At 38.9% G+C, this 20,402-nt stretch overlaps 2 protein-coding genes across 13 annotated transcripts in view; both read left to right on the top strand.

Moving 5' to 3' along the window:
- Window positions 1-9,654, top strand: part of ACSL6 (acyl-CoA synthetase long chain family member 6) — a 60,637-nt gene extending 50,983 nt beyond the window's left edge. For all 11 annotated transcript variants that reach the window (XM_070571117.1, XM_008528736.2, XM_070571115.1 and 8 more), the window contains one exon: window positions 5,993-9,654. In XM_070571117.1, coding sequence (XP_070427218.1) covers window positions 5,993-6,130 — 138 coding nt within the window. In that variant the 3' untranslated portion in view covers window positions 6,131-9,654. The remainder of the gene's footprint in view (window positions 1-5,992) is intronic.
- A 3,112-nt stretch (window positions 9,655-12,766) lies between these two features.
- The window catches only part of MEIKIN (meiotic kinetochore factor), a 97,210-nt gene continuing 89,574 nt past the window's right edge, over window positions 12,767-20,402 (top strand). For both annotated transcript variants that reach the window (XM_070571204.1, XM_008528740.2), the window contains exons 1-4: window positions 12,767-13,116; window positions 13,269-13,362; window positions 13,773-13,860; window positions 15,528-15,588. In XM_070571204.1, coding sequence (XP_070427305.1) covers window positions 12,999-13,116; window positions 13,269-13,362; window positions 13,773-13,860; window positions 15,528-15,588 — 361 coding nt within the window. In that variant the 5' untranslated portion in view covers window positions 12,767-12,998. The remainder of the gene's footprint in view (window positions 13,117-13,268; window positions 13,363-13,772; window positions 13,861-15,527; window positions 15,589-20,402) is intronic.

A 20,402-nucleotide genomic window follows, 5' to 3' on the forward strand; every position in this document is an offset into this window, starting at 1 on the left:
ACCCATTTTTTTTCCACTTACTGACTAGACTTTTAGTCACTCCAGCAGTTTGTATAGGTATTTTCATGGAGGAATTTAAATAGACCCAAGGCTGTAGGTCAGACTGGAGCAGGGACTGGCAGCCCGGTGGCAGTGCCACTCTGATCTGCTCATCAATGGGCTGAAAGGTGAGCCAAGCGTCATATTGCTTGGCTTCCTGCAGGGCTGTATTTAACGATGTTTCCTCTCCTCAGGCAGAGGCTATTTTGTAGAGAGCCACACTGAACTACAGATGTCCCTGCCAGCCCTTTGGGTGTGCTGCAAGTAGCTGGGGATGTAGTCCTTTCTTCCTAAGATCATAATGTTTTCTTTCACGTTCTACTTACCATCTAAATAGCATTATGTAGCTCTTCCTATGAAATTCATCTTCCCTGTACTATATTGTTTTTAGCTTCTGCTTGTCACTGGTGGATTTTCAAAGGTGTTCACCCCAAGTCCCTGTACTGAACATAGACTCTTGTGGCAAGTAGATGATGTTCTCCACATGCTGTTAGGAACACAGATGAGCTGAAACCCAGGCTGCAAGACACTGTAGAAATTATATCTTGGCATTTGCATCTCCTTTTAAAAATCATATTATCAGTTTCATTTACAAAAGAAGGTGGATAGATGGTTTGTACTTACTAAAAGTCTTTATGTGATACTGTTTCTATCAGAAGAGAACTTTGTGAAAAAAAAAAGTTAAGGCTATCAGCCTTGTCAGTTTTTCATTTTATGACAGTAAACATGAGTTGCTGAGTTAAATCTCTGTACCTGGGATTAAGTTTGATTTACACTGTGTTCATGTTCTTCAAGCTAACTAGTTTTGTTGTCAAATGGTGATTTCCAAGCTTGTTTAAGCAGCAGAACTTAAGTGACATCTTATATGAAAGTTGATCATGCGCAAAACATAAGAGCAGTGCCGCTCCTCTGGGTTTGGGGCTTGAGCCCGAGCCTCTCCTCCACCCCACCCTCCTTCCCCCATCAACCAACCCCCACACCTCTGCCTCTCCCCCACCTTATCCCACCCCTACCTATCCACACCCCACCTCTGCACTGTCTCCACCTCCACACCACCCCCAGCAGTGGTCTCTGCAGAACTCCTAGTTCTCAGTACACGAGGGTCTGAAAATGTCTCCCTTGGGACCTGTTTCGAGTGAATTTTGGAGTCCCTAGGATGGTTTATGTTTGATAAACACAAATTAGGAAAAAACTATATTCCAGGGGGTACAAAAAACGGCAGCCCTATTCCTTACCAAATCCTTGCTTCTTTGAATATCAAGAATACTGAGAGAGTTTTCAAACAAAACACTTTTTATAAGAACCTTAACTAATTTTGAAACATTTGATAATACCCCATTTTAGCTAAGATCCTCAGATTTCCAGCTATTTATATTAGATGTCCAAATAGAAATCCTTTCAATATGTGAACTAAAGTTGACATAGCTACCTATAATGCTAGCTCTAGTTTTAGCCTAAAATTCCCTCCTCCCCTCTCCCCCACATGAATCCTTTAAAATGCTTTTTTTTTTTTTTTTTTTGAGGAAGATTAGCCCTGAGCTAACATCTGCCACCAATCCTCCTCTTTTTGCTGAGGAAGCCTGGCCCTGAGCTAACATCTGTGGCCATCTTCCTCTATTTTATGTGTGGGACGCCTGCCACAGCATGGCTTGACAAGCGGTGCATAGGTCTGCACCCGGGATCCAAACTGGCAAACCCCGGGCTGCTGAAGCAGAACGTGTGAACTTAACCACTGCGCCAGCAGGCTGGCCCCTAAAATGCTATTCTTTTTATAGCAAAAGTGAATCCTTAATCGAACAAATTTCTAAGAGACAAAGATAAATCTGATTTATTAATGCTGTGCTCATTTGAAAACTTTCACGTTTTTAAATTACAAGCATAGGTTTTAAAATGCTAGAATTTGTTAGAATTGTTCTTAAAAGCTTAAGAAGTTGGAAGTATAGCTGCTTTAGGGGTCTTCTTTGTCTGTTGAGTTTCGGATCTTAAAAATCAGTGAATGTAATGGAGAGTTTTCTGAGCAAAGAATTCTTTGCTATCTCAAAATACCTACCTGCCAGGACACTAGACTGTTAGCATCAGAGATTTTGAAAACAATCGTTGACATATTGAATTTTTGCAACTATTTGCATACATTGATTTTTTTCTAACTTTTTTTTATTGTGGTAAAATACATATAACATAAAATTTACCATCTTAACCATGTTTAAGTGTTCAGTTGAGTGGTATTAGATACATTTGTAATGTTGAACAACCATCACCACCATCCATCTCCATAACTCTGTCCATCTCCGTAACTCTCTTCATCTTGTACAACTGAAACTCTGTACCCATTAAACAATAACTCCCAATTTCTCCCCTCCCCCCAGCCTCTGGCAACCACCATTTTACTTTCTGTCTATGACTTGACTAAGTCTTGCATATAAGTGGAATCATACAGTATTTGTCTTTTTGTGAGTGGCTTATTTCACTTAGCATAATGTCCTCAAGGTTCATCCATGTTGTAGCATGTGTCAGAATTTCCTTCCTCTTTAAGGCTGAATAATATTCCGTTGTGTATATATATATTTATATATATATATATATATATACCACATTCTGTTTATCCATTCATCTGTCAATGGACATTTGAGTTACTTCCATGTTTTAGCTATTGTAAATAATGCTGCTGTAAACATGGGCAAATATCTATTTGAGATCCTGCTTTCAATTCTTTTGGGCATATACTCAGAAGTGGAATTGCTGGGTCATATGGTAATTCTACTTTTAGTCTTTGAGGAACTGCTATACTGTTTTCCACAGTGGCTGCACCATTTTACATTCCCACCAACAGTGCACAAGGGTTCCAATTTCTCTTATATCCTTACCAACACTTGTTATTTTCTGGTTTTTGATTAATAGTCATCCTAATGGTTGTGAGGTAATACACACACTGATTTTTGAAATAAGTCATTTTCTGATTGTGTCCATTGATTTTATTGACAGTTCTCATATGACAGTAGCATCTGACACAGTGACCTCTCACTCTTGTTATCCTGGCTTTTGTAACCCATACTCCAGTTCCTTTCTGCTCCTCAAGTCACTCCTTCTGTGTCTCAAGCCCACGCTGCAGCTCTGTCCTGGATGAAACACTTGGGTGTTTCAGAAGCATTTCAAACTTAACATGAATACTTGGTCTTCCCACCTCCAAAGATCTTTCTGTTCCTTCTCCAGTTTTTCTGCTCAAGCAGAAAGCTTGTTAACTTATTGTCTCTTTTTCTTTACCATTTACCCAAACCAATTGTGAGTCCTGTCCTTTCTATCCCCAAAATCTATTTCCAGCTCCACAGCCAACTTTATAGCCCAAATCACCATCAATCTTGCATCTTGGCTAGTCTTCCAGCTTCGACTTTTACTCACTTCAATCCATTATTAACAGAGTAATCTGTCCAAAGAGCCATTCTCGTTCTGTCTCTCACTGCTTAAATTGTTTAAAGAATCATGTCCAAACTCCCTACCTTGGCATATTCATCCTTTATAATTTGGTCTATCTCTCCAGCCCCATCTCTTTCTTCTTCTTTTGTACCATATGGTTCAGCCTACACTTGTAATGCCCCAAATGTGCTTTGGCACATGTAGCCTCTGCCTAGAGCACCCGTTTCTCCTCAGGCCGTATAACAGCCACAGTCCCTTCCCCTTGCTATCTTCGTCTGGCTAAAGCCTGCTTATTCCTCAGAGTTCAACTGGGCATCCCTTTTCAATGAACCCTGCCCAAGACTGGGCTATGTGCTATCTCAGAAATGCATTCAGCTCTAACAGAAAACCTACAGTGTCTTAAACACGTTGGGTGTGTTTTGTGTTTTTTCTCACATGAGAATTCCAAAGATATGCAGTCCAAGGCAGGTACAGGTCCTCAGAGATGTAGGCTCTGCCTATCTTTCCACTCTCCATTCTTAGTATGTTAGCTTATCACCTACCTAATGATCACAAGGTAGGTGCTACAGCTTTGGACATTGTCCATATTCAAGGAAAGAAAAAAGGAGATTGAGTAGAGATCACTATGTCTGAACCTTTTGTTAGGAAAGCAAAAACTTACCCTTCTCACTAGCCAAAAATGGATCTCACAGCTACCTCTTAGTTGCAAGGGAAGCTGGAAAATCAGGAAACAGGATTGTCATGATTGGCATAGACTGTTTTGGCACCCAAACAAACCAGGGTTCTGTTTGGAAGGAGTAGGAAGAAGTTGGTAGTGGGTACTGGGAAAGCAACTGACTCTGCCCCCCAAAAGTGACCCACTCTGTGCGCTTGTCCCTATAGTAGCAGTATCATACTGCAACATCTCTTATTAGATTGTAAGTTCCATGTGGACAGGGACTGTCTTGTTCTTCTTTGTATCCCTGGTGCCTAACACAATTTCTGACACATAGTAGTTAGTCAATAAATATCAATTACACAAAACAACAAATGAATGTATATGTGTATTTAACACATATTTTGAATTAATTTTTAAAAGTCTATATTATAGCAATTCTATTTTTTATATATCTAATGTATATATATATTACACCAAAAAATCTATATGCAGCAATTATAACCCTGTTTGCTATTTAATGATATGGGTCTACTATCCCAACAAAATCACTGAATTTAGACCCAGTTGTTAGGATACAATTTCTTGGAGACAGTGTCACTCCAGGATTCAGCTTAAGTCCAGATCATAAAATTCTCATAGAACTGACAATGACCCTTTCAGCTGGAGCCCCACATGGGAAGAGTCTACCCAGGCCCTCCTAGAATAGTTCATATATCTCTCTGGCTCCCCATTCAGCTTTGCAAAGAGACTTTGTATGAGGAGGCCTGGTATCTGCCTCATGAAAATAGGCAATGTGAACACTAAGTTTGATCCCTCCATGCCTCCTTCGAATAGGTGTGATAAAATTCCATCGCAGAACATTTTTTTTTAATGTAGACTCATCATGTCCCCCCTAGACTTTATGTTCCTCCTATGATTGGTACCCCCATCCATGCAGCCATCCAAGCCAGAAACCTAAGAACAGAGGCTGCCTCCCTCTTTCCTACATCTTGCCCATTTATCTCTGAATCGTTCTTAGAACAGCTTGCTTGTCTCTGTCTCTGCCACTGTCCTAAGTGTAGGCCCTTATCTTCTCCCTCATGGACTGGCCAGATCCTTCTGATTAGTTTCCCTGCTTCTAATATTAATGTTCTTAAAAAACATTTTCAGATTTCTCTTGGAAAGATCTTTCTAAAATGTGTATTCAGCCATGTCATTGCTCTGTATAAAAACCTTCAGTGTCTTCCTATTGTCTTCAGCATAAAGTTTAAGCTCCTTTGTAAACTGTCCCATCTAACACTTCAGCTTCATCTCTCACACCCGTTACCTCCTACTTTATGTAACTACAACAAGAAACCACATGGATTTCCTTTCTCACACTGCCATTTCTCACTCCCATAGCTTTGTTTTTGGAGTTGCCTCTCCCTAGAATGCCCTTTTCCACCCACCTCTCCTCCTTTGCTGGTTAACTCTTACTCATTCTGAAAAACACTCACCTGATTGGGGAAGTCTTCTCTGACTACTCCTCCCTCTCCCCTACCATAACTGAGTTAGGTGACCTTTATCCTGTGCATACCATACTAATAACTGCCCAGTGTGTCTGTTCTACCGGATGCGAATGTGCACTCCCTAAGGGCGAAGGCACTCATGATTCCTGTTAGTATCCTTAATGTCTAGAGTAAGCAACCAATCTATTTCTGTTGACTGGCTAAAGGAAGTAGTAGAAAGGAAAAAAGGTGGCAATAGGCTGAAATGTTATTAACATAATTTTGACTTTTAAATAATTTAAGTGTAGTGTTTTTATATCAATATATCTATTTCCATATGCACATTTATTTTTATCATGTATGCTATAAATGCTGTGTTATATTCCTGATAAAGATGTATTCTTCATTTGGTTTTTAGGTTAAAGCCATTCACATCCACTCTGATATGTTCTCAGTTCAAAACGGCTTGCTGACACCAACACTAAAGGCTAAGAGACCTGAGCTGAGAGAATACTTCAAAAAACAAATAGAAGACCTTTATTCAATCTCCATGTGAAGTTCAAGGAAAGTTCTTCTCAGTACAATGGACTGTGTAGCAATATGATAGTTATTCTTGAAAGTAATGAGTCAGAATGATGCAAATGAAAATGAATAAGCTTGTGACTTTATGACTGAGCCTTTTTCTGTTCCAAGAGGTCTTTAACAATATTTTCTCTGTCATCACTGAGTACACTTTATTTTTATTAAAATGATATTGTAGCAAGCTGCTAAAAATATCACAAATGGCAATGTGAAAATCAAGACTTTTCTCAAGAACCGTGTACCACTAAAAGTAATTATTCTCAATGTTCACGGAACTCCTATTAAAACATAAAGGAAAACATAACTGATACATTGTACTTAATTATTTTTGAATAGTAACCATATACAGCAAATATCTAGGCAATGTGCACTACCTCATTCAATAACTGATGTCAAAAAATCACTATTAAATCAGACTTAAAAAAATCAAAACTAGGTGTATAGAATCATGCTAAAACAAAACATGATAACTCACATTCTACATAACTTCAGATTCTTTAAACATGACAATCCTTATTGATGTGAAAAGTTTTCTCTTGAATTTTTACATTTGTCCATGAAAAATTCAAAATCAGATATTCTTAAAACAAATGTTATATTTATGTAACATTTTACAAAGATCTTTCAATTCATTTTCTCACTTATTAAACTCATTAAAATATTCAGGAACTACAAGAAATATAATGTAAAACTACTTCAAGGATAGTATGTATAGATTCATGGACTTCTTACCATAATGAATTCTATGAGATGTCTGTTGACTCTACAATGGATGGACCTTTGGGGAAGACTTGGGAGAAGAAACCCAGAATTATTTCTCAGGGTGGCAGCCATTAATGTACTTAATTTTCCTTGCTGGGTTCTTCCAGTCTTCCGTTTTCAATATGTCCGTCCTAGGCCTGGGAAACCAAATATGGCTATAATTCTGAACAATTTCACTTTTGTTCAGTTAGACAGGATGTGGGAAGGTGAGGATGTTATTTCCAAATGAAATAATTTTTCATCAACATAATTTTGAAGAACCTCTTCAAAATGCCCCTAGAAAACTTTTTAAGTCCATCATAGATAAATATCTCCTTAGGGCATAATTCCATTCATAAAATTTTTAGATGCTTCTAGGCTTAACCACAAAAACCTCCTCTCTTGCATTATATTTAGATCTTTCTTACACCTGGGTGCCAATAATTTGATATAATTAAAGCCCAGCTTAGACAGCAATTAAGTTCCAAGCTACAGACGGTGCATCTGAAGAAGCAACTTCTTCTAATAGAGACAGGACTCCAAAAAGCAGAGATGGGGGCAGTGTTCACAGTTCAGAAGCTCCTTTCCCCTGGAGCAAATCCAAACTGTAAATAAATGCTATTGGATAAAAACTGCATAATCACACAGGCCTACTGGATGAATCTGCATCAGTGATTGTGCATTTATATTTCAGTCTTGGCAAAAGTCGCCCACAGCTCATTTGATGTATTTATCCAATCTTTTACATATTCTTTTGGTGTATTTTCTCTGCAGACTCACTATTTGCACTTATAAATTTGACTTTTACTAAATGAGCTAGTTCTATGCACATTAATTTTTAAAGGCATTTCTGAATAAACAAATAACTAAAAATGTCCAAGGCCACATCTATATGGCATTACTTTTTTATATTCAATATATATTTGACTAATTAAAAGAGAAAATCATCACCTGAATTGGATATTCATACTATTTTAAAGACAAGCAGCTTCACATCTAAAAGAAAATGAAGCTGTTTCCCTTTGTCTTCCCACTCAACTAAAATTTCATAGTTGGCTTTGTTTCCAAAAGGATTTTGGACAATGTAATATAAGCAAATAATTTAAAACTTATTTTGATTCTATTTATACCTCATAGTAGTTAGATATAACTGATTGTGGACAACTTAAGATTTCTTTTTCTCACTTTAAAGATCTTATGTTTCTACTAGCCTTCCTTATCTGTGTGAACATCATCACATTTGGGTCAAAAGACAGGTTATTGCAGATGTGCTGAGGAAAGTTAGGGCCCTAAACATACTGGATGTATATTTATCTATTCTTCTGTTTAATTTCACTGAATTTTTTAATAAAGGAGAAATGAAACAATATGTGTTAGAAAAATCCTTCTTCCTCCAGATTTCCCAACTTTATTTTGGGGGGAAAAAGTCTGCATTTCTCTTTAACCAATACAGAAAAAGGCTATGTACTTAAGACCTTCACATTCATAGAGGACATCAGATACGATTTAAGTCTGGAGGCATAAGAGAGGTCAATTCCTTAAGCATAAAGATGTTCTTAAATGTTTGGCCTTTTATCTGTTTCTCATTCCAATGTGTTCGTAATTCTCACATTTTACAAACTAATCTTGTTGTGTATATTATAAAATAGAATAGACACCAATTTTTTTTTTCCTTTGCCATAAAAGACGTCTTTATACTGTATCGTGATTCCTCTCCAGGTGAGAGGAAACTCTGACAAGGTGCGGCATTAGGCCTAGCTCCATGTATTAGGAACTCACAGACTCAGAAGTCCAAGGTATAAACATACCATGTCTCCCTCACGTGAGCAAGTCAACCTCTCATTCTGAATTTAGGTAAACCTGCAAGCATGAGAAAAATAGAACTTTCTATTGCACTTTTTATAGTCAGGTAGTGTTTTAGCAACTTGAAGTCAGCCAGCACTTAATTTGATTGTATGAGCCATCAAAGAACCAATAATCTTTTATTTTTCTGCGGAAAAGAAAATGAATTATTCTTTATTTTACAAATGTATAAAGCACAAATGTGATAGTTATTTAGAATACAAAATACTATAAAATGAATGTAAAGAATGGGAAAATATATTTTTGCATGAAAACAGACTACTTACAAACTTGCTTAATATCTCAGGAACAGAAAGAATGAATAATCATACATAAAACTGATAACTATATGTTGAGCTAAGTTGCTATATCTTCTTGCCTGTTTTTATTTTAAGGAAGCATATACATGAAAAGAAAAAAAAGATCCCGGTAGCCTGAATTTTCTCTCAAGTACGCTGCACAGTCCTGTCTGTGAATCTACAATTAAGTACAGTAAGAATGGGAATTAGCATTCAAGTGAGGACAAAGCCCTAAGTGAGAAACTCTCAGTTAGCACACTGGAATGGTTATAACCCAGAGGCAATAGACAAAAACCTGGAATACAAGCATTTCTAAACGTAGTCCCAAACTGAAAAGATTTTTGTGAGGTGACAAACATTCATGAGACTGGTTATTTTAATTTTCCTTGTTAAGTCATTGCAAGAATTGCATGGGGAAGAAATGGATATTTTTTGAAGAATTGCTTATTCTACTTTCAATTTTTAAAAATTGAGAAGATTAAAATATTACTTTTTAAATATGCATAAAATAACTGTAATTATATTTTTAGTTGCTTTGTTATAATAGCATGCATATCAAATATAAAATGCATTTATGAAAACTTTTGTAAAAAATAAAGATTTTTCATTTCTCAAAGTTGCTTGTAATTGCTATTTTATATGTTTATATAGCATAATCCCCTGATGTTAGTATATTTGGTAATCATCAATCATAGTGCTTATGGTAAACATGGTATCACGCTATATCACTAGTCAGCATACTCCACATTCTCTGTAAGGGTTCCAAAACTCCAAAGACTTATGGACTACCCCCCCCCCCCACCAGAGAGGCTCTCCTTTGCTTGACACATTTGTTGTTACCAAATGTGTCCTGGACTTAAATGTGTCCTGGATTTAAATAATTTTTAAACTTTTAAAAGAACAAATAACTGTATTCAAATCTTCCATCATGATGGGCCTTAAACAGTATTTCCATAATGTCTTTTACCCATGTACAAGTTAACAGGTACACTTTCTTAAAATGGTACATTCTGCCAAGTCTAAGTTATGCAGATTCTGCCTTCTCTTCATGTTTGCTATTGTCCACTCCTCTATTCTCACAGCTGTTAGTGTAGTTGGGGCTGCTCTCATCTCTTGTCTGGAATATTACAGTGCTTTCTTAATTAGTCTTCCTGTTTCCACTCCAGCTCCCTCAAATTTCACCATCCACACTTCAGTCAGGGCGATCTTTCTAAATTGAAAATCTGGTCATGCCACTCTCCTGCTTAATATTCCTTTGATGAAATCCCATAGTTTCCAGGATAAAGTTCAGGCTCCCCGGTTCAGCACACAAGGCCTAGCATCTCTTCTCCTGCCCTTCCTCCATGGAGCCTTGGCTCCAATCATACGAACTTCTTTTTGTAGTGCCCTAAAAGCACATGCTTTTCTGTGCCTTCATGTATTATATACAGTCCTCTTTTCATAGAATGCCCTTTCCTTTAATCACCCTAATTCCTACCACTCATCTCTTAAAACTCAGTTCAACTATCCTTTTCTCTGAGCAGTTTCCCACATGGTTGACTGGTTGATTGTCCCTCTGCCCCCTTCTACTCAGACTGTGAGTTGCTTGGGGTTGTAACTGCAGTGGATGCTCAAGAAATATCTATTGAATGAAAATCCCCTTGGCCCTTTTTCATATGTTGCATAGCATTAAGACTGCTATACCTGAAGGTACATTTCATCTATCACTGTGATTTTTTCCATTCTTGTCAACTAAGCAAAAATAAACGGGTTTTCTGTTGGATCCTAAAGCCGATGGATGGTACCACAAATGAAGCTGCTCAGTGGGTCACTCCATAAGAAAATATTGTTCAGAAAGATTTCTGGGCTCCAGGGAATATTAAACTCACGGACTGGTGGTTTTCCAAAAGCTTTCTTCAGAAATCTCTTTGAAATTTGCAATTTGTTTTCCCATGGAAGTTAGCATCTCCATGATAGTTCCAAACCTAGGCATACCCATCACCTGACTGAACTGAAACATTGATAGCAGAATTCTGAGTCTAGATATGGGAGCAGTACAACAGAGAAATGGAAGAAGTTCCATTTAACACTCATGGCTGAATGCTTACTCTGGCGTTTGTGTATTTGGGGATGGAATCTGGGGAGACAGATGACTGAATTGAGATGTCTCTGCCCTACTTCATCCTTTTGTAGGGGACACATTTCCCTCCCCTGTTACAGGCTGGCTCTAGGTAAGGCTTTAAACAGACCTGTCTGTAGTCCCTTCCCCTACTTTGCTACCAAGGGCTTCAAGTTCACTTCCCGGCTACTCCTATTCTTTTCCCAGGCATGTATTAGGATGAATGAGAGCATGACAAGCACACTAGCCAAATGCCACCTATGCCAACTGTCATAATGAGCCTCCCTAGGCTGTGGTTTCCTCTGCTGCAAAATGTGGGGGCAAGTAGATCATCTCTAAGGAATTTTTTGGCTCAAGAAACCATACCAAAGGTTATTTCCAGTTTTGAAACCCTGTGCACTAACTCCCATAAATCTTTACTTGATGGCACTTCAGTGAATGTAATTCAGTACAGTGAGACAGAGTTCTAGGGAATAGGACCACTAAAAGGCAGATCAGCTTTTGCTTTAAGCTGTTTTCCTTTTTCAGTGTTTCTTCCATTTCTAGGCCTATGGCCTCCTAGAACCCAGACTTCCCAAAGGTCATTTAAGAACTCCCAAGTTTTTTCACAACAGCTCCCAAAGGGAGAGAAGGAGCCTGGAGTCCTGGCTTGTAAACTAGAGACTGCCTGCCTGCATGTTATGGATGTGACTAAAAAAATGATGTTGAAATATGATAACTGCTTTATACTGCAACAAAATTGCGAGCTTCGACTGAAGGACTGTTTCTAACTCACCTCTGTATCCCTAGCATCTATCACAATGCCTAACACAGAGTAAGGGGCTAAGTATAGATTCAGTGACTCAAAGCATTATATCTAATTAGCTAAGAATGCCTACCCTCTGCTCTTTACAAAGTTAAGTTTTAACGATTAGTTATATAAATAAATTAAATAAATGATTAATTATATATTAAATTATATATTAATTATGTTTTAAATCCCTTACCAAAGGAGGTCAATCCTATGTCCCTCCAATTGGGTAGAGCAAAAGAGCTGAGCCCCAGGGCCCTAGCTGAGGAGCCCCTGTGGAATTCTCTACTTTGACCGCAGCGCTGCCCAGATGTCAAGGAGGTGACTGCTGGGCAGGGGCTAAGGGACTCTGCTTGTTGGTGAGAAGAAACCTCCTGGAAGTCAAGATCTTCGAATGCTTGGTTAGTCTCTCAAGTACCATGACCCCCCAGCAAATAGGTGCCCCCAAGGACTGAAATTGATTGCTCAGGAGGATACTCCCTGTCGCTTTAATGTGCTTTCGTTCCTCTCTGACCTTCCTGTACTGAGCCAGGTTGACCCCCAGCTAGATTCCCTGTGCTCAGAGACCTAAAACTGCATTACCACGGCCTTCCTGCAGTCTTGATAGGGAGACCAGCCCAGCCGAGGCATCAGTAGCACATGTTGCGCCCATCAGACTAATGAGAAAATGAAAAGCATGGAGTACCTCCTGGACAAGGAAAAGGCCTTTTCCAATAAGCTTCCTTTGAGAACGGTGAAAGACCCTGTGCCAGGTGCCCAGAAGCCACCAGGCCCCCGCCAAACACCAGAGCGCCGTGCCTCCAGGAGGGCGGGGCCGCAGCCACGTTACTCCGTCTTCCCAGAAGCCATCGCGCGACTTGACTGAGATAAAAAGGCGGGAGCGGCTTCGCTCCAGCGTCGAGGTGGGCGCTCAGGCCTGGTGGTGGTGTTTCTTCGCCTCAGTCTTCTCAGGCTGCTGCGCAGGCCGCCGCTGGACGCTGACTCCCGCCGACTGTAGCTCAGTTAGTCAGGAAGGCGACGAGACAGGCCGTCAAGGGCCGAGAGGCCGCTGAGGCCTGGGAGTGGGGTGACAATGTGGCCGCTACGAGTCTATACCCGCAAGAAGCGGGCCGACCAGAGACTCAACCTAACCCCGACGCCGGACCTAGCGGAGCCTCCCCCAGGCCCGGGCCGAAGGCTCGCTGCCCGCTGTAAGCCCCGCCGGGCTGGCCTGCGGGGCGGGGCCCGGGGTGGGGAGCGTGGGGCGCGGGGGCTGGGGCGGCTGGGCCTCGGCCCGGGGACGCCTGAGACCGGCGGGCGGGCCTCCAGGGCTTTTGCCCTGAAACGTGTCGCCCTCTCTCAGGCCTGAAAGGAAATGACAAAGCACACGGTTTGCCGAAGATTGCGGAGAAAGCGGAGCGCAGTGCGCAGGGAGCTGGCTGCTCTGGGCTGCCGAGGTGCGTAGCCCCGAGCAACAGCCCCGGGCCTTCTGGCCGCCTCAAACCTTCAGTCCTGATCTTCTGCTAATAAGAGCTGCTTAGTCTAGGAATCAACGAAGAAAATAGATAGAATACTCTAATTTCGCTCTTCTCAAAACATACACCCACAAATTTGACTTCAGAAAGATTTAATTAAAAAACAAAAAAAGAAATCTCGTCAAGTCCCCTGAAAGCAAGCGAGATCGAACTTCCGAGAAAGCATTCGTAGCTTTCGTTGGGTATCGGTACAATTCTCCCCCTCTGGTCCTTCCTTTTTCCTAATGATGTCCCCAGAGAGCCTTTCAGATTCTGAACAGCGTGAGCAGTGAACAGACACGTGGAGAGCCCAGCCCAGACCGGGCCAACTAATTGTGCTGTTTGTTTGTTAGCACTCAGTTAAGAGTTACAGGAGAGAAAAACCTGCAAGAAAGTAGCACTAGTGAAGAGCTCCGGGACGAGAAGATGGCTCCGCTGAGCGTATGTATGTTTCTCCTATGGTCCTTGGTACGCTTGGTGTAGAAACCAGCGGTACCTGATGTCCCTCCAGATGAAAGGATAATACGGTCTTTGTTACATAGAGACCACACAGCTTTCTAGTGTTTTTGTAGACATTGATGCTGTGTCTTTAGTCAGGGCCTTGAATTTCTGATTCTGGTAGTTTCATAGCCAGGCATTTTCATTTTTTCCTTCCTGCGACAAAAATTTGAGAAATATCTGTTACTGGCTAATTTTCTGTGTGACTGCTGCAAAGCGTTTCTTGGTAACTCTCATGTTTGGTACCAGTGAAACATTTTAAAGCCATTTGCATGTTTTCTCATTTGACTTTCCGTTAACAACTAGAGACAGAGGGTTCATTATCATTAGAATATTATGTAACTTCTTGATCGACTCTATTTAATATGAATTCTGTGTAATATTTTAAAGATGTATAGCAATAGTTTGGAGAAACTCAGATTTTTAAAAATTGCTGTGACTCATCTGACATTAGCATTAAATTTGATAGTCATGTTTCAGTGTTTTAACTTAGATGTTTCTCTATAGCATGCTTTTTGGGGAGAGGGCAGTTTGAACAAAAGGCATTTTTTGAAAAGGCTTTTACCCTAGATTTTAGCAGTGTTAAGTGTTCCTTGTAGATGATTCAGACTATTTGAAAAAATTATTTAAACAGTTTCTTCTAATTTTTGTATATTTCTTTCCATTACTTTTTTCTGTGCCTTTTTAAAATTTTACAATTACCTTATTGTGTATTCCTCTAACATTAGTCTTCAGAAATATGATGTTCAGTATAGTGCTTTGTCTTATAGATAGATATACCATGGTTTATATAACTGGTTCCCTGTGGTTGGAGGAATGAGGTTGTTTCCAAGGTTTTGCTGTTTAGATATCAGTGGACGTCCCACTATGGAAGTTTTTGTGTACCTCAAATTGTTATCCTGAGACAAATACTTTGCAGTGGGTCAAAGGTTGGAACATGTTTAAAATTTTTGATTCATATTGGCAAATTTCCACCATCTTACCTGAAACTTAAAAAATATACATATTTATTATTTGATAGATGAAATGTGGCATGTTGTTTCATTTTCCATTTTTTGAATGCTAGGAAAGGTAATACTTTTTTCCCCTCATTTTATTGACCATGTTGTTTCTTTTTGTGTGAAATACTTACATATATTGAAGATAGTTATACTTTTACACATACGTATATAACAAATATTTTCATGTTTGTTTGCCTTTAATTTTATTTCTGGTATTTAGACTTATCTTCAATCTTTTCTTTTGATTCATTTTCCTTTCATATTTAGAGAGAAGAAAACCCTTCCTACCTAGGGGATCAGAAAAATATTCACCTTTATCTTGTAGTTACTGGTTTATCTCACAGTAGTTAGTTGACTAGTGTATTGTTGATTCTCTAGATATGTCCACAATATTATATTTTAATATTTATTTTTAGATTTAATATTAAATATGAGATTACATCTGTGATCAATAAACTGAAAGAATTTATTATATATATGAAACTGATATGCATAGTTGACCTTAGTGTTTCATTTTCAAAATAACCAAATCAGTGTGATATGATATTATAATATAAAAATATTCAATCTCCTAATTTGTGCTATATCTTTAATTATTATTTCACATAGGAGTCAGTCCCTGATGACCTCCAGATTGACAGTAGTTCATCAAATAGTGAACTGTTATCAGGTAAGACTGTTAGGTATGAACTCCTTCAGTTTTCTTTCTTACAAACATGAGCATCCGTTTGTGTCTCTGCCCCATCTTCCCAACTCAATCTTTCTCCTAGTCCAAGGTGAATCCTTCTGCCTGTTCTCTGGACCTCATCCTCAAAGCCTTCAAGCACATACCAGTAAACTACAATTGTGATAAATGCTACAAAAAAGAGATCGACTTGAGTGCAACTAATTGAATTTAGTTGGAGAGATTAGGGAAGTCTTCCACAAAGGAATGGCAGTTTAATTGAGATCCAAAAACAGTGCAAATTAGCTATGCAAAGAGATGAGTAACAAGCAAGCCAGGTAGAGGAACAGCATGTGCAAAGAACAGCAAAGTAGGACCGACCGTTATGTGTTCATGAACTGAAAAAAGGCCAGTATGGCTGTAGTACAGAGAAGAAGAGAAAATGCGATAATAAGACAAGATTGAACAGACAGAGGCCTTGCATAGCCTTGTAGGCCATGTCAAAGATATTGATGTTTATCTTTGGAGCAGCAAGAAGTCACTGAAGTCTTTAAATAGGAAATGATGGGATCACTTTAGCTACAGTATGGAAAGAAGCAGGAGTGGATACAAACAGACTAGTTAGGAGGTTATTTCAGTAGTTTGGGGGAGAAGTGATGGTGGTTTGTACTAAGGGATGGCATTGGAGGTAGAAAGAAGTGGGCCTATCTGATGGCTAGTTTAGGAAGTGAAATTGACAGAATTTGACAAATGAAGAGTGAAGGAGATGGAAGTATTAGAGATGACACCTGTCTCTGGTTTACATAACTGCATATAAGGTGGTATCAGTTGCTGAAAAAATCTTGTTTGAGGGAAAGATCACAAATTTTGTTTTTAATATATTAAGTATGGGTACCTTTCAGGTGACTAAGTAGCAGTGTCAGATAGACAGTTGGTTATGAACAACTGCTGATAGAAATTTGTGAGCCAGTACATATTGGGATACTTGAGGTTACTTTTGAAAACAAGAAAGGATGCCGTCAACACACCAGAAATACTGAAGGAATTCTTAAAAGCAGATGAGATCAGACTGATTAATATATCAAGAGCAGAGAAAAAGCACTGCAGAGGTAAGAATAGTTCTAGAGATAGTTGAAACACTTGGTCAATAAATGCAAAAAACTCTAGTAGAGGGGACCCTAAAGGAATTGTCAAGGTAGTGGATTAAGTACTACTCTCTGGCACTACATGACCTGGCCCCCTTCTCCTTATCCCCTTCTTATACTGGGAACACTGGCAGTTACCAGTGCCTGCTGCCAGTTTAAAACCCTGGGAATTACTCTCAAGCAAGGTGAACTAAGGGGTTGGCTCCTAAGGTTCAGTGTTGGGGCTTCAGTGAGAAGCAGAGGAGAGTGTGAAGTAACTCCAAATTGCCACAGGATAGCAGAGGGAGAAAAAACTAAAAGATACACATTATGCTTATGCTTGTTAACTATATAATATAGATATAGTATGGCTCTCTGAAGTGTGAATTCTAATACAGGAGACTTCCAGTGTACACACCAGCCAGATAATTAGGGCAGCACCCCCATGTAACCTACAGTACCCAGAAAATATAGGAGGACATCCCCACCCAGAACATAAGTTCCCCAAATGTCTCATCACTCTTCTAAAATCTCCAGAGGTAGGGTACTGTTTCAGAATTTATACTCATTGCCATACAAACAGAGATTCTCAAATAGAGATATGAACAGACAACCAGAAACAGCCAAATCTTTGAAGAAAACCAGTGACATGGAAGAGAGGCAACAAGTGCAACAAATGGAAGAACTAACACCTGAGGAAAAGGCAGAAAACTTTAAAGTAAATATCCCTTTAGAGACAAGAGGCCATTGAATCCATAATGTAACAGGCTGCTATAAAAAAAAATTATAGTCCCTGGAAACTTAAAAATATCACCAAATTTAAAAACTCAATAAATGTGCCCAATATTGGAATGAATTCAGCTGAAAATCAAATTAGCGAGCTAGAGAATAGAACAGAGGAATATTTCCTAGAATATAGTGCAAAAGAATATGGGAGGTGCTCAACAAATGCTTTTCTCTCCTTCCCTTCCCATCTTTGCCTGGTTAACTTCTACTTTTTATTCAAAAACAAATTCAAGTGCTGTTTCTACTGGGAAGCCTCTCCTGACTGCTCTTCTTTCTTTCTAGATGAGTTTTTCTATCCCGGTAGTTCTGTGGCGCTCTTTGTATACTGTCATAGGACTCAAAACAGCAGTATAATTGTTTTTTGTTCTTCTTGGCTCTATAGCCATTGAGAATAAACACTATCTTTTATCTTTCTTTCCCATACTTGGGACATAATATAGTTTCAAATGCTTGTTGAATAAGTTTTATACTCTATTTAGGGAAAATAAACCATTTAACTATAATCAGTATTTTCTAAAATTGTACTTTAAATATATGGTAAATGTCCTTGATTACTAGGTTTGTCAAGTTGATGTGTAAAAGGTATAGGGAAATAGAAAATAGACTGTCTATTTTACAGACTGGTTGTGTTCTAAGAGTTCATTTGTTGATTGATATTTGAAACCTGGAATACTGTTTCCCATAATAAGATGTAAATGGTTAGGTTTTGAGTAGCCCACAGAATTCTATTTAACATATAATTAATTGTTTTAATTCTATCTTGGAATCTAGTAATTTTACAACATGATGAAAATTAATTCAGGACTTCATTTTTAATGTGGAAAATTAAATATACACATTTACTTCTCCCTTCTGAAACCTCACTAAGATATCAATAAAGGCATAAAAAAGGCATGAAACCACAAGGTGGAGAAAAAGAGAGAGAAGAGACCTCAGCTGACATAGATAATCAACTAAAGTTTGGAATTTGGAAGGTAGATGAATAAATTATAACTGGCCTAACAGACCAAAAGAAAAAGAATCCCAAAAAACTGAAAGCTAGTTGTCTAGAGTAAGGACAAACCAATAAGCAAACTGACTCAGGCTGTAGGTTCAGGAATTAAGAGGCATCACATATTCCTGAAGGAATGAGTATAGATAGTGTTGAAAATAGGAGGATTTCTGGGAATCTTTAAAAGTACCAGTTAGACACTTTGATCCCTTACCAAACACTGTGTGGCCAGGCAACTACTCTTTTTCCTACCCTGGCAGTCCAGAGACAATTGAAGCAGAGGTTGTAGACTCAGGGATGGTAGGTACTGTTCAGAGCTGGGGTGCTATATTGAAAACTAGTGGGCGGGGTAAGGAGAGGAGGAGGGAAGGGAATTAAGAGAAGTCTGTATACTTAGTGGTAAAACCCTCAGACCCCTTATCCCACTCAGGAAAATACACCTCAACTAGGAGACTGGAGGATTCCTCTTTTGGAAACTTTTCTGTCCAGGAGAGGACCTATATTCTGGCAGTAATGACCTCATTCTTGTCTAAATACCATTCAGAAAATCCCACTACTTCCCAAACCCTCTCACGAATCCAGAGTTTCCAATAGCTACTTTAGTGCCTCATTCTTGAACATTCAAGAATTGCCAGGCATTTAAAGAAAACATTTAAAATAAAAGATAGATACCAAATAAAAAGAAACTTGAAGGACATAGACAATGTAAGAAAACTTTTAAAGACCGTGTTTTCATTATTATCCTCAGGATGATAAGAAAAAAAAATGTGTCCATGAAACAAGTGCAGGCTACTATAGACAGGAGCATTCAGAGAACAAAAACAATTCTTAAAAAATAAAAATATGGAATAAAAAATTCTGTGAAGGATTAGATGAAGAATTTAAGGAGGTAGTCTAAAAGTTGAACAAACGTCAAAGAGAAGATAAAAATAGTGGCAATGGTGACACAACTCTATGAGTATATTAAAAACTTCTGAATCATACACTTTAAAAGGTTGAGATTTATGGAATATGAATTGTATTCCAATAAAGCTGCTATTTAAAAAGGAAAAATAATTAGAAGACGAGTCCAGGCATTCTAACACCTGAAAAATAGTAGTTCCAGACATTATAGAGTAAACAGAAAGGAAATTATTGAACACATAAAACTAGAAATATTTTTAGAATTAAAAATGGTCATGAGTGTGCATATTGAAAGAGATCACCAACTGCCCATCACAATTAATGAAAAAAGACCCACACCAAAGCACAACATTATGTGATTTAAAAATCCTCAGGATAAAGAGAGAAATCCTTCAGTCTTCCAGAGAAAAAAATTGTTGATTGCAATTATGCAATCAAGAGTGTGGATGGCATTAAACTTGTCAAGAACAACTCCAGAAACTAGAACATGGTGGAAAAATGCATTTAAAATTCTGAAGAGAACTGATTTTGCAGAGACAGGATGATTCCCCACCCAAAATTTGGTTTTAAATTTCAAGATTGATGATGCCACCCACATTCCAAAAGGATATGGAAAAGTTTGTTACTCATATAAAATAAGACTTTCTGGAGAAGAGGGCATCTCCCAAGCAGGCCTGAAAATGTCTTGAGAGAGCAGGGAAGGGAGACTGGGTTGGGGGTTTTATGCGGTTAGAGGATGGGGCCAGGATGAGGTTTCCTGTGTATGGTTATAACTTGCCATCATTGCCAAAAGATGGAGCACCGGGGCTATCTTATCAGCCTGCCCAGATGTGGGGCAGAAGAGGAAGAGGGAGCAGTGAGGTTTAAATCTGTCAAACATCAAATATGGGAATCAGGACCGGCCCCGTGGCCAAGTGGTTAAGTTCGCACACTCCGTTTCAGCAGCCCAGGGTTTCGCCGGTTCATATCCTGGGCATGGACATGGCACAGCTCATCAAGCCATGCTTAGGAGGTGT

The sequence above is a fragment of the Equus przewalskii genome, chromosome 13 (assembly GCF_037783145.1).
Source record: "Equus przewalskii isolate Varuska chromosome 13, EquPr2, whole genome shotgun sequence".
Taxonomy (NCBI): domain Eukaryota; kingdom Metazoa; phylum Chordata; class Mammalia; order Perissodactyla; family Equidae; genus Equus; species Equus przewalskii.